This window comes from Pinus tabuliformis, chromosome Q (genome assembly GCF_031772625.1).
Source record: "Pinus tabuliformis cultivar Carrire ecotype Pingquan chromosome Q, CPIR1, whole genome shotgun sequence".
NCBI classification, from domain to species: domain Eukaryota; kingdom Viridiplantae; phylum Streptophyta; class Pinopsida; order Pinales; family Pinaceae; genus Pinus; species Pinus tabuliformis.
The window spans coordinates 278124024-278140188 of NC_142296.1; the positions used below are offsets into that span (position 1 = coordinate 278124024).

At 37.1% G+C, this 16165-nt stretch overlaps 1 protein-coding gene across 5 annotated transcripts in view; it reads right to left on the reverse strand.

Moving 5' to 3' along the window:
* Window positions 1–351: 351 nt before the first annotated feature.
* Window positions 352–16165, reverse strand: part of LOC149219306 (kinesin-like protein KIN-14H) — a 45856-nt gene continuing 30042 nt past the window's right edge. For 2 of the 5 annotated variants that reach the window (XM_089384314.1, XM_089384315.1), the window contains exons 16-17: window positions 1291–1395; window positions 352–1047 (exon numbers count right to left, since the gene is read on the reverse strand). In XM_089384314.1, coding sequence (XP_089240440.1) covers window positions 868–1047; window positions 1291–1395 — 285 coding nt within the window. In that variant the 3' untranslated portion in view covers window positions 352–867. Of the gene's footprint in view, window positions 1048–1290; window positions 1396–2769; window positions 3384–16165 lie in introns of those variants that run through there. The other 3 variants (XM_089384318.1, XM_089384317.1, XM_089384316.1) reach the window with 3 other exon arrangements.

A 16165-nucleotide genomic window follows, 5' to 3' on the forward strand; every position in this document is an offset into this window, starting at 1 on the left:
AAAAATCTCACCAATAAAATTTTACAATTTCAAGTGCATGTAAAAAGAAAATATTTGCAGTGTTTACCCTGAGATTCTTAGTTCATATGCAATTTGTCAAATGCTCATGTTCCTGCAGTTTAATTTATCTTTTGAGAGTTTGCAACACTGTCCCGTGTAAAAGCATCAGAAAACCAAGATCTACTGGTGACAACAGGTTGAGCTCATAAACTTTGGAATTATATGTACAGCATTGAGCTAAACAATGAAACAGAGATGTTATAACTTAATCTGTGTATATGATAGTGAACTTAATCAGTTTATATGATTGTGAACCTGAATGACACTACTGTCAGCATGGTGAGAAGGACAAATAATAAATGCACTTGAATTTCACAAATTCGAAATCTCGCAACTATTTGACAAATATCGGGCAATCCTTGCTCCAGAAATTCCCATAAATCTTACATTCTCTCAAGTAATTTAATTTCTTACAATATTTTCACAAAATATTTCTTTTTTTAAATGGAGATACAACGTGAGTAAACTTCATGGCCTTCACCTGTGTATGCTACCAAATCAAGCCTCCTGTACTCGACTCTATCCTGAATTGTAAACACATCCAGATACAGCAAGTGTCAACAAACATTGTTGACACTGGCTCCAAAGATATCTTGTCTACTTGATATTCAACCGAGGACCACATTTGGAAATGGAAGGGATAAGAAATTGATAAATAACTCCTGTTATTTTGCCTCTAGATGATGCCTTGGCGTAGTCGTAGACGTCACTTAGAAGTACCATACTGTAGATCTAAATCCCTCCGAGGTAGCATCAGCTAACATCAGGATCAAACAATTTCATTAAGATAATCAAATCACATGCCCGTTAGCTGTAGCTCAATCGAAAATCTGAAGTGCGCATATGAGTTTGTCTCCGAGGTACCCCAATTTCACATGCATTTACTTTTGCAGCGAAGCGTAATGAACAAAGAGATTCATTCAAGGACTTTGCATCAGGAGATATGTTAACAAACATCAATGTCTTTGAATCTCCACCCAGGCAAGGCTGCAAATGTCATGCAATTTGAAGCGATTATATATCAGACAAGCATAGGATTTGAAGCAATTACATATAATAACAAACAGATCAGTCATGAAAGATTAACACGTGACAACCTACCTATTTGAAGATATGTAAGTTTGATGCAAACAAACAAACCAGAAACTCTGATCATGTGATACAATAGCAAGGACCAACAATAGAAAGATGATAGCTTATTAAAAGTGAACAAAGGGAGACAAAGCCTACTTGGAGAAGATATGTAAGTTTTGAGTTCCTGTATGGTACATGCTGCTCCCTGTTGGCAATTGCAAGAATTACATCTCCCAGACATGCCAAACTCTTGTTAATAGACTGCATATAGAAAGATGAAAAAACAAATCAGTCAAGCCAAAGAACAGCATTTACAAGACACTCCATACAAAAGATCTGTTTGGTTATTGCTTAATAGTTAAAACCCATCTAATATAAAAATTTCTTAAATGATCTAATCGAATATGGCTTCCCATATCATATGCCACTATATTTAGTAATAAGGGCAACGAGTCAGATTTTATAATGTGAAAGCATTTTAATAATTACTATGATTTCATGTGTCAAAAAAGGGATTAAATCATAGAAAACACATTTTTCTTTCACAATAATCTGATGGCTAGTCAATTTGAAATATTCTGTTCCATTATTTCATGTTTCAACTGGACAAAGGAAGAAATGGAAAATTTAAATCAGGCTCAACTGGACAGAATATTTGATACACTCTTACAATTGCTAAACAAGAGATTATGCTGCTTTGCACCATTCATTTATGGAAGAAACCAGTAGAGACAGTATAGAATGGAAAACAGTGCCCAGGATGGCCGTCATTTCTGTTCCACAGTCCCTAAACTGCCTGACATTTCTCAAGCTCTCCCTGGGCCCATCTCCTATGGGATAAATGACTTTCTCAAGAAACAGATATTTCAACACAAACCACAGAAATTGAGATTAGAAAAAAAAAATGCACAAATTAAAGGAAAGAAACCAAGCCCTTACAATATAAAATAACAGTTTTGGGTTCATTCCTCACCTGCAAACAGTAACCAACAATAATAAAATAACAACAACAAAAAAAATTGACGACCACAATTTTAGCTTGCAGAATTCGAGGGTTGCACTTTGTCCTGGTGGGTTTGACGCTACAAGTTGTGTCTTGGACAAATCACCATAAAAGTAGATATTCAGAAATGGGCTTAAATTTGTCAGATATTTTGTTCTCGATTTTTTTACATTTTTCCAGTTTTATCCTCTCCAACCACCAACACAATGGAATAGTTCAGCAAAAGGAACAAAATAAACACCACTGTCCCACAACAGACTCCATCAAGATAGTTTTGGAAACCTCAAGGGCATTAAAAGCTAGGCTGTGAGCAGCTACAAAAAGAGATTAGATCGTTTTATGAAGATGGCATGTGTGGCTTGTAGAGTTCAAGGGCTGCACTTTCTGTTGAAGGGTTTGAGACTGTGGGTTTGTCCTCAAAGAGCAATCTTGGAGCTGAATACCCACTCAAATCATATGCTGGATGAATAACCAGCAAACTACAGATTTATTCATAACTGGGGTTTGCATTTCGGGTATTCTTCACTTCATTTCCTTATTATTACATTCCATGGCTTTAGGCTAGTCACACCAATTACCACCAGTACAATGGAAAGCTCCAGCACTCCAACAGATTTCATAAAAAAAATGCACGATCGTACCAAAACAGACTCCATCAAAATTGTTCTTATATGAAAAGATGGCATGGACAGTAATGTTTGAGCATTTCATTAAGACAGCATTTGTGTCTTAGATAATTTGAGCCTTGACGGCTGCACTTGTGTCTGACAGAGCTGAATAATCACTCAAACCACATATTGCACAATTCAGCAGTAAACTAGAATTCAGACTAGCATTTTGAGGCACTCTTAAGTATTTTTTGCATCTGCTGAGTTTTATCCTCTCCAATCACTAATACAATAGAAAGCTCTAACATCTCTTCTACAGCTTCATAAAATACACACCTTACCATCCAAAAACAAATTCCCTATGAAATGTATAGTCCTTTTTGCAACCTTAGAAATCTGGATCAATGGCAAGAGTCAAGAGGCATTTATGTGGGGTTGGGATCCTGGGAAGAGGGAACAAACAAAAACCTGTGATAAAAAACTTAAAATCAGAAAATGCCTTACTAGTAAAACATTTCAATGAACTTGTAAAAATAAGAGAAGATACTTGTCCTAACCAAACTGGAATATAATGAAACCCTGCTAGTACCAGAAGTCACCTGTGCCATTGTACTATTCCTCAATGTCCGCTTGTCTGCCTATAGAATGTACAGGGTAAGTATAATATATTTACATGCAAATAGAATGAAATTCAATGTGTGCGGCTCTTATAGCGAGGAGATGGTCAATAATTTAATAAAGCATACACCAACAGCATATACACCCACTAGTTATGTGAAAATGATGAGAAGGCTGACGTTGAAGCAAGATTGGATAATATTAGACTTAGCTGGAGGGATTTAGAGAATTCCATCGTATCAGAGAATTGGACATCTATTAATTACCAATCAATCATTACTATATCAGTTTCTAACCCAGGTGGATCACTGGGTGATAGTTTTGAAATTTCATGACAGGATGGGAAGGTAAAAGCTTGTACATATTTGATGGGCCTCTCTTCCTGGAGGTAATTGTGGGGGAGGAAAGGATAATATGATGCAAATTATAACAGATAGTATTCCTTATTACCCACCAAAAGTGGGTAACCCATAGGACAAAATAATTTCTCCTCCCTGGACAGCCAGCCAACCAGCAGCCCTATTTGATCAGCAAATAACATGATGCCAAGATCCTCCACTTCTTGCTCTAGTCAGATTTCTCTCTCCCATCTGGCATTCCTTCTTCAAGGAAAGTGGGTCATCCATCAGCAAATACTTTAACCATTTTGCATGTGCTTTCACTTAATGTTATGGGCATACTAATACAGATCAAGGGGGAACTGGGTGATTGACCAATCTTGATTGTATTCTTGTTCCCTCACTTCACCTGGGAGGTTAACCTTTGACTCTAGTCCAGGGGGACCTCCTCTGAAGCCTTGGAGTTTTAGGAAGGACACTGCTAGGGTGGCATTGATTGTAGAGTGTCCCAGACATTCCATACCACTTTCCATCTTTTCCTCTAATTCATCTCCATTATTCAGGCTAGTGGTCATTGGTCATTGGGATTAGCACCCTTTCATCCTCGTCCTTGAGTTTGGGCCAGAAAACTTTGACTTGGAGGTTGATGCAGCTAAAAGAAAGCCAAAAGCATAAGAAAGCCACAATGAAGGAAAATAATAAAATGCAAAAGATGGCTGGGACATCTGGTTAGCGCGCAGGCAAAAGCCTAGCATGAGCTCTACCCCCCTCATTAGCCATCACCCAATTACTCAAGCACATGATGCTTCATCTATAAAAAGAATGCTTATATTGCCCCGACAGTGATGAGTGATAAACTAACTCATCCTTAAGGGGTAACAATGAAAAATCGAAAAAAGAAAGCTTTGGCTCCTGAGCTATGCACCCAAATCAAAGCAAATCATAGAGAAGTAAAATGCACACCATAGTAGTGAAGAGAAAGCCAAGGAAAGTGGTATAACTCATGCCTCCACAATTGCAACCTCCTTATATCTATACACTCAGGATGTCGGACCTCCATTCGTTGGTCACTTGGCTATGGCACAACACACACAACTTTTTCTCTCTCCAACACACAAAACTTTTTCATTTATTCGTCAAGTAGGTTTTCTCAAGCACATCCAAAGGTTGTCTCAACCCCTCTTAAAGAACTAAGTCATTTAGGACCAATGGAAACAATGGAAATCCTCCATGAAGAAAAGAGTCATTTAGGACCACATCATAAGGAGGGCCATCCCTTCAACTCTTGCCTTGCTTGCCTTCAAAACATGTAGAGCTTGCAAGATCTTTAGTAAGCACCAAAGATATTTTTTCCTCCCTGGACAGCAAGCCAGCCCTATTTGATCAGCACATAACATGATGCCAAGATCCTCCACTTCTTGCTGTAGTCATATTTCTCTCTCCCATCTGGCATTCCTTCTTCAAGGAAGGTGGGTCATCCATCAACAAATACTTAAACCATTTTGCATGTGCTTTCACTTAATGTTATAGGCATACTAAAACAGATCAAGGGGGAACTCAAGGGGGCATTGGATGATTGACCAATCTTGATTGTATTCTTGTTCCCTCACTTCACCTGGGAGGTTAGTCTTTGACTCTCATCTAGTGGGACATCCTTTGAAGCCTTGGGGGTTTAGGAAGGACACTACTAGGGAGGAATTGATTGTAACGTGTCCGAGACATTCCATACTTACCACTTTCCATCTTTACCTCTATTCATATCCAGTATTCGGATTAGTGGTCATTGGTCATTGGGATTAGCACCCTTTCATCCTCATCCTTGAGTTTGGGCCAAAAAACTTTGACTTGGAGGTTGATGCAGCTAAAAGAAAGTCAAAAGCATAAGAAAACCACAATGAAGGGAAATAATAAAATGTAAAAGATGGTTGGGACATCTGATTAGCGCGCAAGCAAAAGCCTAGCATGAGCTCTACCTCCCTCATTAGCCATCACCCAAATCCTCAAGCACATGATGCCTCATCCATAAAAGGAACTCTTATATTGTCCCGACCCTGGTGATTGATAAACTAACTCATCCTTAAGGGGTAACAATGAAAAATTTCAAAAAGAAAGCTTGGGCTCCTGAGCTATGCACCCAAATCAAAGCAAATCATAGAGAAGCAAAATGCACACCAGAGTGGTGAAAAAAGAAAGCCAAGGAAAGGGGTAACTCATACCTCCACCATTGCTACCTCCTTATATCTATATACTCGGGATGTCAGACCTCCATTCATCGGTCACTTGGCTATGGCACAACACCTCTCTCCAACACACACAATTTTTTCTCTCTCAAACACACAAAACTTTTTCATTTATTCGTCAAGTAGGTTTTCTCAAGCACATCAAAAGGTTGTCTCAACCCCACTTATAAATCTAAGTCATTTAGGACCAATGGAAACAATGGAAATCCTCCATGAAGAAAAGAGTCATTTCGAACCACATCATAAGGAGGGCCATCCCTTCAACTCTTGCTTTGCTTGCCTTCAAAAAAATGTAGAGCTTGCAAGATCTTTAGTAAGCACCAAAGAAAGTCAAAAGCATAAGAAAGCCACAATGAAGGAAAATAATAAAATGTAAAAGATGGTTGGGACATCTGATTAGCGCGCAGGCAAAAGCCTAGCATGAGCTCTACCCCCCTCATTAGCCATCACCTAAATCCTCAAGCACATGATGCCTCATCTATAAAAGAAACTCTTATATTGTCCCGACCCTGGTGAGTGATAAACTAACTCATCCTTAAGGGGTAACAATGAAAAATCTCAAAAAGAAAGCTTGGGCTCCTGAGCTATGCACCCAAATCAAAGCAAATCACAAAGAAGTAAAATGCACACCAAAGTGGTGAAAAAAGAAAGCCAAGGAAAGGGGCTCCACCATTGCTACCTCCTTATATCTATATACTCGGGATGTCAGACCTCCATTCGCTGGTCACTTGGCTATGGCACAACACCTCTCTCCAACACACACAACTTTTTCTCTCTCCAACACACACAACTTTTTCATTTATTCGTCAAGTAGGTTTTCTCAAGCACATCCAAAGGTTGCCTCAACCCCTCTTATAAATCTAAGTCATTTAGGACCAATGGAAACAATGGAAATCCTCCATGAAGAAAAGAGTCATTTAGGACCATATCATAAGGAGGGCCATCCCTTCAACTCTTGCCTTGCTTGCCTTCAAAAAAATGTAGAGCTTGCAAGATCTTTAGTAAGCCCCAAAGACATTTTTTATCACTATGTTCAATCTTCTCATTGTGCACATTTAGAAATAGACTCTACAATTTGGTCTTCTTATTCTCGACAAAAGTGGATTGTTGATTTTGGCGCTAGAGTTGGACCATAGTTTTAAAAACCGGAACCGTTGACTGGGCCGGTCCACCTAATAAACCGGGTTTCAAACCGGAACCGGTCAAATCAAGAATAGTCAGATCTCAATGAGCTGGTCCTTAAAAAACTACATGAAATAATTAGTTTTTAATAATAATAAAAACTATTTTTTAAGATTTAGAACCATGATTCCAAACTAATAGAGACAAGTATGCAAAGTTTGCTCATCTATATACCATGTAAAGGTGAATATATCAAAATAGCACCAAGTGCAATACATATCAACAACAAAATACATAATCAATGAGGCTCTAAATGGCCTCTAGAGTCTGAAAACAATGATATAAGCTATGGGGCCACTGACCTACTACAAGTCCACATATCAGTGATCAACAACATGATCACTCCTCATCATGATCAAACTCATCACCACTACTAGACAAGAGATCATCGACACGAGCTACATAAATAATATGGCTCGGAGTTTGAGGACTCCTAAAACTCCTCTACAACTTTAGTTGTGGTAGTAGTAGTAGTAGCAAAAATAGACATCAAAACTACAAATCATTGATCAACAGGGCCACTCATGAAACTCACCATTGATTCAGCGCTACTAGAAATGGGATCATAAACAAGAGATACATAAACATCATCTAACTCAAAGTCTTGAGACTTGGATTGCTCAACCTTATAACATGATAGAAATTGAAAAGGTTTAACATGCCTAACCAATGATTTTGGTTTGAGTGAAGGGTTCATTTCCTCAACCTTATAATGTGGTAGAAAAAGATTAGCATTACTAATCAGTGGTTTTCCTTTGAGTGAAGCGTACATTCTTGTTAAGGCCATGGTAGAGGAGTTCAATAATCAATACCACCAACATCAACAAAGTTCAACAATCAATGCCACCAACATCAAGGTTCTTAAAGGGCTTCGTGCTCTTAATCAAATGCCAATCTCATACCCTCAAGCATGATAGAATCAAATGGAAACATTGCAAACCCCCAAAACCATGAAATCCTAAAAACCATTAAGTCTGTTGAATATAGAGTGAAATCTAAAATTCTAGTTTCTCCATATGAAATCCAATGAGGTCGAAACCACTCTCAAACATCCTCAGTCATTTCATGGTAATGTTAAAAATTTAAGTAAAAGGATGAAAATGAAAAATAAAGGAAATGTCACTTTTACTTTAAGAATTTAACATTACCATTAATTGTCAACATTGCTAGGGTTGAGATGTGTCAGGCAAATGAGAGGGTAGGCATGCTTTTCTTGGAGGGACTATTTTTGGAGAAAACAACCCCAAATTTCCCTCTAAACAACTTCAAAACTCACAAAACTGCATTTTGTAGGGCCTATAGCTGCCCTAGCAATAAAGATGGAACCGGCTAGTTTGACCATAAACCAGTTGGTTCCATCATAAACCAACCGGTTTGGTCTGGTTTTTTGTGAAATTTGGGTGAAATGGACCCTTCAACCGGGTTTTTTGGCCAGTTTGACCAGTTTCCAGTTTAAGCCAACTGATTTTTAAGACTATGAGTTGGACACATGACCAAACAAGAAACTTCCTCTTAAACTACAAATACTTGGATTGTTCATTCTAGAGCTCAAAACACGACCAAACAAGAACACTTAGATAGTAGTACAATAGAGAGTGTATGTTGGTGACAATTTAGCCACACAAATTGTAGGCTATGGTGATTTCATCATTGATTCAACTATGTTTAAGGATGTTCCAAGTGTTCCAAGTGTTGGACCCAATCTTCGATCTCTACCACAGCACAAATACAAATAAAAAGGTGGAATTATAGTTGAATTGATGGATTATAAAAGATATGAATATGTTATGAATATAAATAATTAATAGTTAATAGTTAATAATGAATAGTAAACAGAAGGCATGTCTCTAAGGACATGACTACTCGTGAAGGGGCACCTTACCTAGCATATAAGAACAACACTCACTTGTAAACATATAATGTCATGTTGTTAATTTTAGCAAACAATGGTATGTTCTATGCTTTAGAGCAATTTTACTTCAATTTATTTATTATCCCAATATCAATATCTAGATTAGCAATCACATCAACATGATAGTAAAATGCAGATAGAACATAAACATAAACAGTAGAAGACAAGTCAAGACTAGAGGACACAAGATGTGGCACTAGCCAGGGAGAAACCCCAATGTGGGGAAGCCCTTGATCAATTCTTCTTATATTCTTCAATAGTTCAACAGAGAGAGATAGTTTATTACAGCAAAAGAGCCCTAACTAGAAAAGTCAACGTTGGTCAACAAGGTAGATTCCTTCCCCAATTTAGCTCGATCAAACCCAATCAACTTCGGCCTCCAACAACAAGTCTAATCAGCCCAAAACAATCCGAAAAATCCAGTCAAAATTGGTCAACAAAATTCAACCCTACGGCCAGCCCTAGTACAGTCAACGTTGGTCAAAACAAAGGTTAGGTTGCCTCGATTCTTGCGCCCAAATCTGCGGCCTACTAGGACAGAATTCTTCCATCCAAAACTGCACTAAAACAGGTCAATGCTTCGACAACGCGGCCCAAAACAACCTTTTGGAAATTCAGTCAAACCTAGTCAATGCTGAAACAGAAAATGACCGTCATTTCCTTCGCACGTGTGGAGAGAGAAGCTGCCCAGATATCCCTACCCAATCAGATGAAGAGAGAGATGTGTGAAGATGAAGTGTGTCCAAATGAGGATGAGGCATCATGAATTTATAGGCTAACATTGAGGATGAATAGACGTGATTGTTGGGCTTCTGAGCCTACACAAGTTTGTTGGCCGACCTTGACAATTTGTCCATAATCAAAATAAATTCATAACTTCATTTGTACATGTCGGAATCGAATGATCTTTAGATCAATCCTACACCTCTCGAAGAGAGGAATCCAAGAAAAATATCAGTTGTCATAAATAAGATGACCTATGTGGAGTTTGGCCCTAGTTGCCAATTTTAACACATGTACATTCAACATTCTTATATAAATATATTACTCATCCTATGATGGACATTCTTATATTCTAGATATTCTGAATATCCTATTGCGTATATGTATTATGAACCATGTTCATTACATTGGTATCAGAGCTATTTGACCCTTTGGTTGCTCAATCATTGCACAGAGCTAGTCTGATCCGACCTTTGGCCATCAACACTTCGTCAAGTTCAGTGCCATTGCAATTGAGCCTTGTAGCCACAGAAAGCTTTTGGAGGGTCTCCATTTTATCACCAAGCCTCTGGCCATTAGAAGATAAGAGAAATATATATAAACACAAAAAATTAAGAATAAACAAGAGGTTGCACCGTAGCCAGCTGCAACCGAACCAGCCGACTACTAACGAGTTAGTTTTCTCTTGCTACCCACTATTACCGCCATCTAATCTGCCATTATTGCACAACACTATTATATATAAGTGATTCAATTGCGAATTCTCTGCACAAGATACCGCCAAGAAGAAAATATTGACAGTAGAGAGAGGAAACGCCAGAGTGAGCATCAATTTCTTCCCATGAGTTGTCCATGCAAATTTGTGCAAACATTTGTTGCCATTACATCACCACCTTTTTGGCTTACCACTATCATTGCAACTTTCTTAGCAATTAGGTAAGGCATAGATCGAAAAGATCGTTTGAAGAGAAGAGACCTATACTGTTTGGTTGCTAGTAGTCATATTGTGGTTTCTTTAGCTAGTCGTTTCATTAAATCTCAAAACAAGGTATAATATTATACAACTTAACATCTTATTTACAACATATGATGAACCACTCAATTTGTTATTTAAAATATTAAATAAGGCGGACTTATATAAGTGAGTAAGACATTTTAATATTGAAGTGGGGATTCAAAAGGTGACTTTGGAAAAAGTTATTATTAAAAGTAATTAAAATTTCAAAAAAAAAGAGTGTGTATTTAACAATTATTCAAAAATAAAATAAAATTTAACAATTGATTATTAAAAAAAATGGGAGGAGTATATTAACCTTCTATAAAGTTAAAAATAAGAAAAGGGAAAACCAATTAAAGATATACAAATTTTATTATCTACATAATAATAAAAAAGGGTGAATCCAATGTTATTATAATAAATATCGTTGAACACAAAATATAGTCAATCATTGAAGAAAAAAGGATGGATTATAATCCAAAAAGTTAAAACGAACGAGGGAAGATTTTCCTATCATGGTCTTCCAATCACAGATTACAAATTATTTACATCAATGGAAAAAGATTAATATTGTTATCAGCACAAGCGACAAGGAAAATTACATCAATTTTAATTGGGGAATTAGTTATCAATTCCAAAGCCAAATATAGATGAAAGAGAAGCTATTTTTGGAAAGAATGTTGAAAATACTGAGAGCGGGGATGAATCAGTGTTTCTTTTCAATTGTTATTTTTACCAGTTAAGATCACTTATAATTAGAACACAAAATGAACAATGATAGAATAATAATTTTATTAATCAGAAATGACGAGGACTCCAATCCTCTTTTTACAATAAATTGAGTACAATAATAATTAAGGCTCCAACCATAGATGAAGACACCAATCTCCAATCCACCAAGCTCCAACCTGTACTTTTCCAAGCACCAACTTGGAATTCACGAGGCTCCAACCTCTAGGGCTCCAACCCTATCTTCCCAAGGCACCAACCTTGTCTCTATGAGGCTCCAACCCTCTCACTGGTACAAGCTCCAACCTGATCTTCTTGAGGACTCCTATCCTCTATGGATCCAGTGCACGGCTTTAATTCTTCAAGATAAGATCAATAGTTCTTCAAGGCTCACAATATCTTTTGCAACCAGCCCTGACAAAAACTTCACCTTCAACAATGCCTTCAATCGATCTTCAAAGCACTTACCTCATTAATGACAACTTTGTCTTCTTAGAACGTGTCTCCACAGCTCTTCATGTTACCCAAACCAAATTCTCCAAGGTCACCTCATGATGGCTTCAACGCATCATGGTATCCAATAATGTCTCCAAGATCAGCTTCAAGATGTCTTCACAAGGTATTCAATAATGCTCCAAGGTATCTTCAATAACTTACTCAAGTTTTGCACCAAACAATTCTTTAAGTGCTTCATTACGTTTTCAAAAACTGCCAACCATTGTCTACAACAGATCTGCCCTCCAAACTTCACGGGATCTTCAACAATGCTTTGGTAATGCTTCTCTTCAAGATGTATATAGCCCAAACTGTCCTCAAAGGCTACTCCAAGTACTGTTCAAAAATATTCCCAAGGCAGCTCCAAATGTCTTCGAGAATCAGCTTCTACAAATCCTCAATAGTGATTTCAAATGTCTACAATGACCTGCTCCAAGATATTATCCAAGGTGTTCTTCAAGATTCCCTTCAGTTTGTTCCAAGGCTGCTCCTATAACCTAGGCTTCAAAACTACTTTCAAAGTGTTGCTCCAATGCCAAGTCCAAGATCAATCTTCAAATTACACTTCAAGGAGGTCTTAGGCCTTAGGTCTAAGCTATCTCCAAAAACCAGAGAGTACAAGTCTGAGTGATTGTCCACGGAACTGTTCTTGACATATACCACTAGACTGCAATCCTTCTTCAGATCCTAGCCAACAATCCGCGCTATTATAGGTGATCGTCCCTCCTTAGGTGGTTAGACTGAGTCTTTGAAATGAGCGACAGATTACTAAGTCCAGACACTTCACAAGTTCATTTCTGGTTCGAACTCTCCATTTACTGTAGTATAGTCCGAGCTCCCAACAAACACAGGTCTGAGGTATGTTGGATAGTCCGAGGGTATACGTATAAGTCTCCACAAGTTTGAAGGATAGGTGATAGTTATTTGTAGTTTGAGTTGCTATAGGTAGATAGACTTCAAGTGATTTTCCATTGCAATCACATATCCGAGCCTTAAATGAGCTCCCACAAGAGTAGTATGAGGTGTAGTGTAATTACTCCACATGTTTGTTGTAGTCTGAGTTATGTTAAGATTGTTCTTTGTCCCAAATCCGAACCTGCAAGTATTAAGGTTTGTTGTTGAGTTTCCTTACACCTAATCAACCAAAAAGGTATTTGCCTCAAACTGTAATGTTCTTCGTTCTTCTCGGCCTCAATTCTGCTTCAGTGCCTCTTATCTGTGATCTTCAACGTATTGATAATGAGAAGGATGAGTTCATTCTTTTATTTATACTAGTTTTGAGACCTTCAATGAATAGACACATCCCTTGGACAAGGGGTATGAGCCTACACAAGTAGGCTTGGGCATTTTGACAGATTTTAACATGTAAATTTAAAATTGTATTTCTCTTTAATGACAGGGAATTTTAGGGCATATAAATATTCATTGTAAAGATTTTGACCTTCTCTACAAGCCGGTGAAGAGAGCTTTAAAAAATAATCTCCCCATGACACAAAACAATATATATTTTTTTTGTGTGGTTGTTTGTCATATGAGACAGATCTTGGGAATGCCTCAAATCCATGAGCGCTTATGTAGGGGCCTTCCATAATTGCTCTTCATTTTCAAGGTTAGTTAGGCATTATAAGAGCATCATTCATATGTGTAAGGCTCCATATGCATTTATTATTTTTCCATGTAAGTAGCATATGTATCTAGAGTTTCATATATGCATTTAGGGTATCATTCATGCATAGGCTTAGGGTTAAGGCTTCTTCATTAAATAAGGAACAAGGACTAGGGCATCATGAGCATCTTCAACAAGGCTAGAACATCATATAGAGTGAAGGATTCATGATGTACATGAGGCATCTAGGGTATACACTTATGATTAGGGTTTCGCACCTAGGGTTTGCCTGAGGTTAGTGTAACATCACAAGAATATTTGCCATCTCCAACAATTTCATATCGACATCAATGACAACTTTGACCAACAAAGGAGTACAAAGTTAATGATTTACAAGTGGCAATTGATCATTGTCAATGTATATCTCAATTCAGAGACCTAACTAACTATGTATGAAAAAAAATCGACATAATTCTTGGTTTAACTTGGTTCAAATCATTGGGTACCTTCATATTAAACACAGAAAAGAAGTTTTTAACTTTTCTCGATAAAAAGAAGGTGGGGACACTTTAGGACATTACATGAAGTCCAATTCGATAATCCCTTCATCCAAGGACCTAAACAATATATCAAATATAATCCAATCAAGACAATCAACAATCAATATCCAAAACACAACAAGAATTTAATTAAGTCACTACATAGAAAAACAAATAAAATTCTCACTTGAAAGATCACAGTCAAAAACTACATGCGCAAGTCAAGAAGGCCAAAGCTACAAAGCAAAAATTATAACAAAAAAGTAATGTCTCGAGAAATAATTCAACGAGAATCTATCAGAGAAGGAAGAAGGAAATGTGTCTAAAAAACCTTAATCAAAGGTTATTATAATGAATCAAGTGTTTAAAAGATAAGAAGTTTGAATCTCAAAACAAAGTTGACTAAGAAAATGAAGAACTCTTACATCTCAGAAATCACAATCAAAATCTAGTCATTCAAATTAAGAAACTTAAAAATGATAAGAAATCATTGGAGAACAAATTAGAAGAACTCATGACAAAATCAAAGTCTTCAAATGAAACAATGCAAGTTGAAGAAAAGAGAACAAACACTAATACAAATAATATCACAATTTAGAAAGATCTTAATTCAATTGAAGTGAAGACGTATTCAAAGGTTGTACTTCAAACGATGGAGATTTCAAGTGAAGATCCAATGATTAACCAAGTTATTTCCATACTTAAAGGAAATCAAATACATCAAGTAAATCAGGAAATCGCCACAAATAGGATAAGGGAAATTAGATCACAAGAACTCCTTATCGATACCGAAATCATAAAAGTAGATATCTCAGTCAGTGTGCATATCCTTATCACTCAAACCAAAAACAAGTGACTTATGTTCCCAATAATATCAATGTGACTATAATCCAATCTTATGATAACAATTCATCCCAAGTTTCAAGTAATTGCAAGATAGACAGAAGATTAATTTCGGATGGTTAGATCATTTCACAGTACAACAATTGTGTACCACATTCAGAAGTTCATATTGTCTTGTATCGTCGAAGATGTTAGTTCTGAGAATTGAGAAAGACGAGAAGACATTCCAAGACAGAGAAAAATATCAAGCATTGCCATCAATACGGTTTGAGGACAAAGCTTTTCTAAAGGGGAAGGAAACGTTATGAATACAAATAATTAATAATTGATAGTTAATAATGATTAGTACACTGAAGAGGCATGTCTCTAAGGACATGACTATTTGTGAAGGGGTACCTTACCTAGTATATAAGCAGGGCCCTCACTTGTAAACATATCATATCTCTTGTACATTCAACATTCTTATATAAATATATTACTCGTCCTATGATGGGCATGCTTATATCCCAAATATTTTGAATATTTTGTTGCATATAGAAACCCTGTTCATTAAAGAATAATGATTCGAAGTAGTTTCCACCAAATATTGTAACAAATTTGATCATGTGTACAAATTGGTAAAGACTACCCCCTCAAAAAGAAAGTGGGTTTTATACGGTGACCAAAATCAATGACATTAGTACGCTATGGCACTCATGTCTCAATCAGTGAAGCACGACTCTTATAGGACACTTAAAGACTCACGAGTCTTCATGAGTCAACTGTCAAAACAAGTCTAGAGGCCAAGACTCACCCATAAGACTCAAACTCGCCAAGACTTGTCCAAACTCGCATAAGAATGTATTCGACACGTGGCAAACCCAAGAAAATCCTCCTTGACTGAAATTTATTTTTTCATTTTTTTAGATCCGATGGTGGGAAGGAAATGTTGTATTGGCACCCCCCTTCCTCCCTCTCATTTCTCATTCACTTGTCATTTGACTCAGCTCTCATTCACCGAGTGTTGACTAAAGGAGATGAGTGACTCCATTGCACAGTGAAGGAACTCTTGCTCCGTTGAAGGAGGCTTCAACAGAACTAGCTTCATCACAACCAAGTACCAAGTAGGCTTCATGAAGTTTGATTATTTGTTTCAAAAAAATATTCATTTCCATTCTTTTTGTTTCACTTTCAATTTTTTTTCCCTCTCTAATTTGTT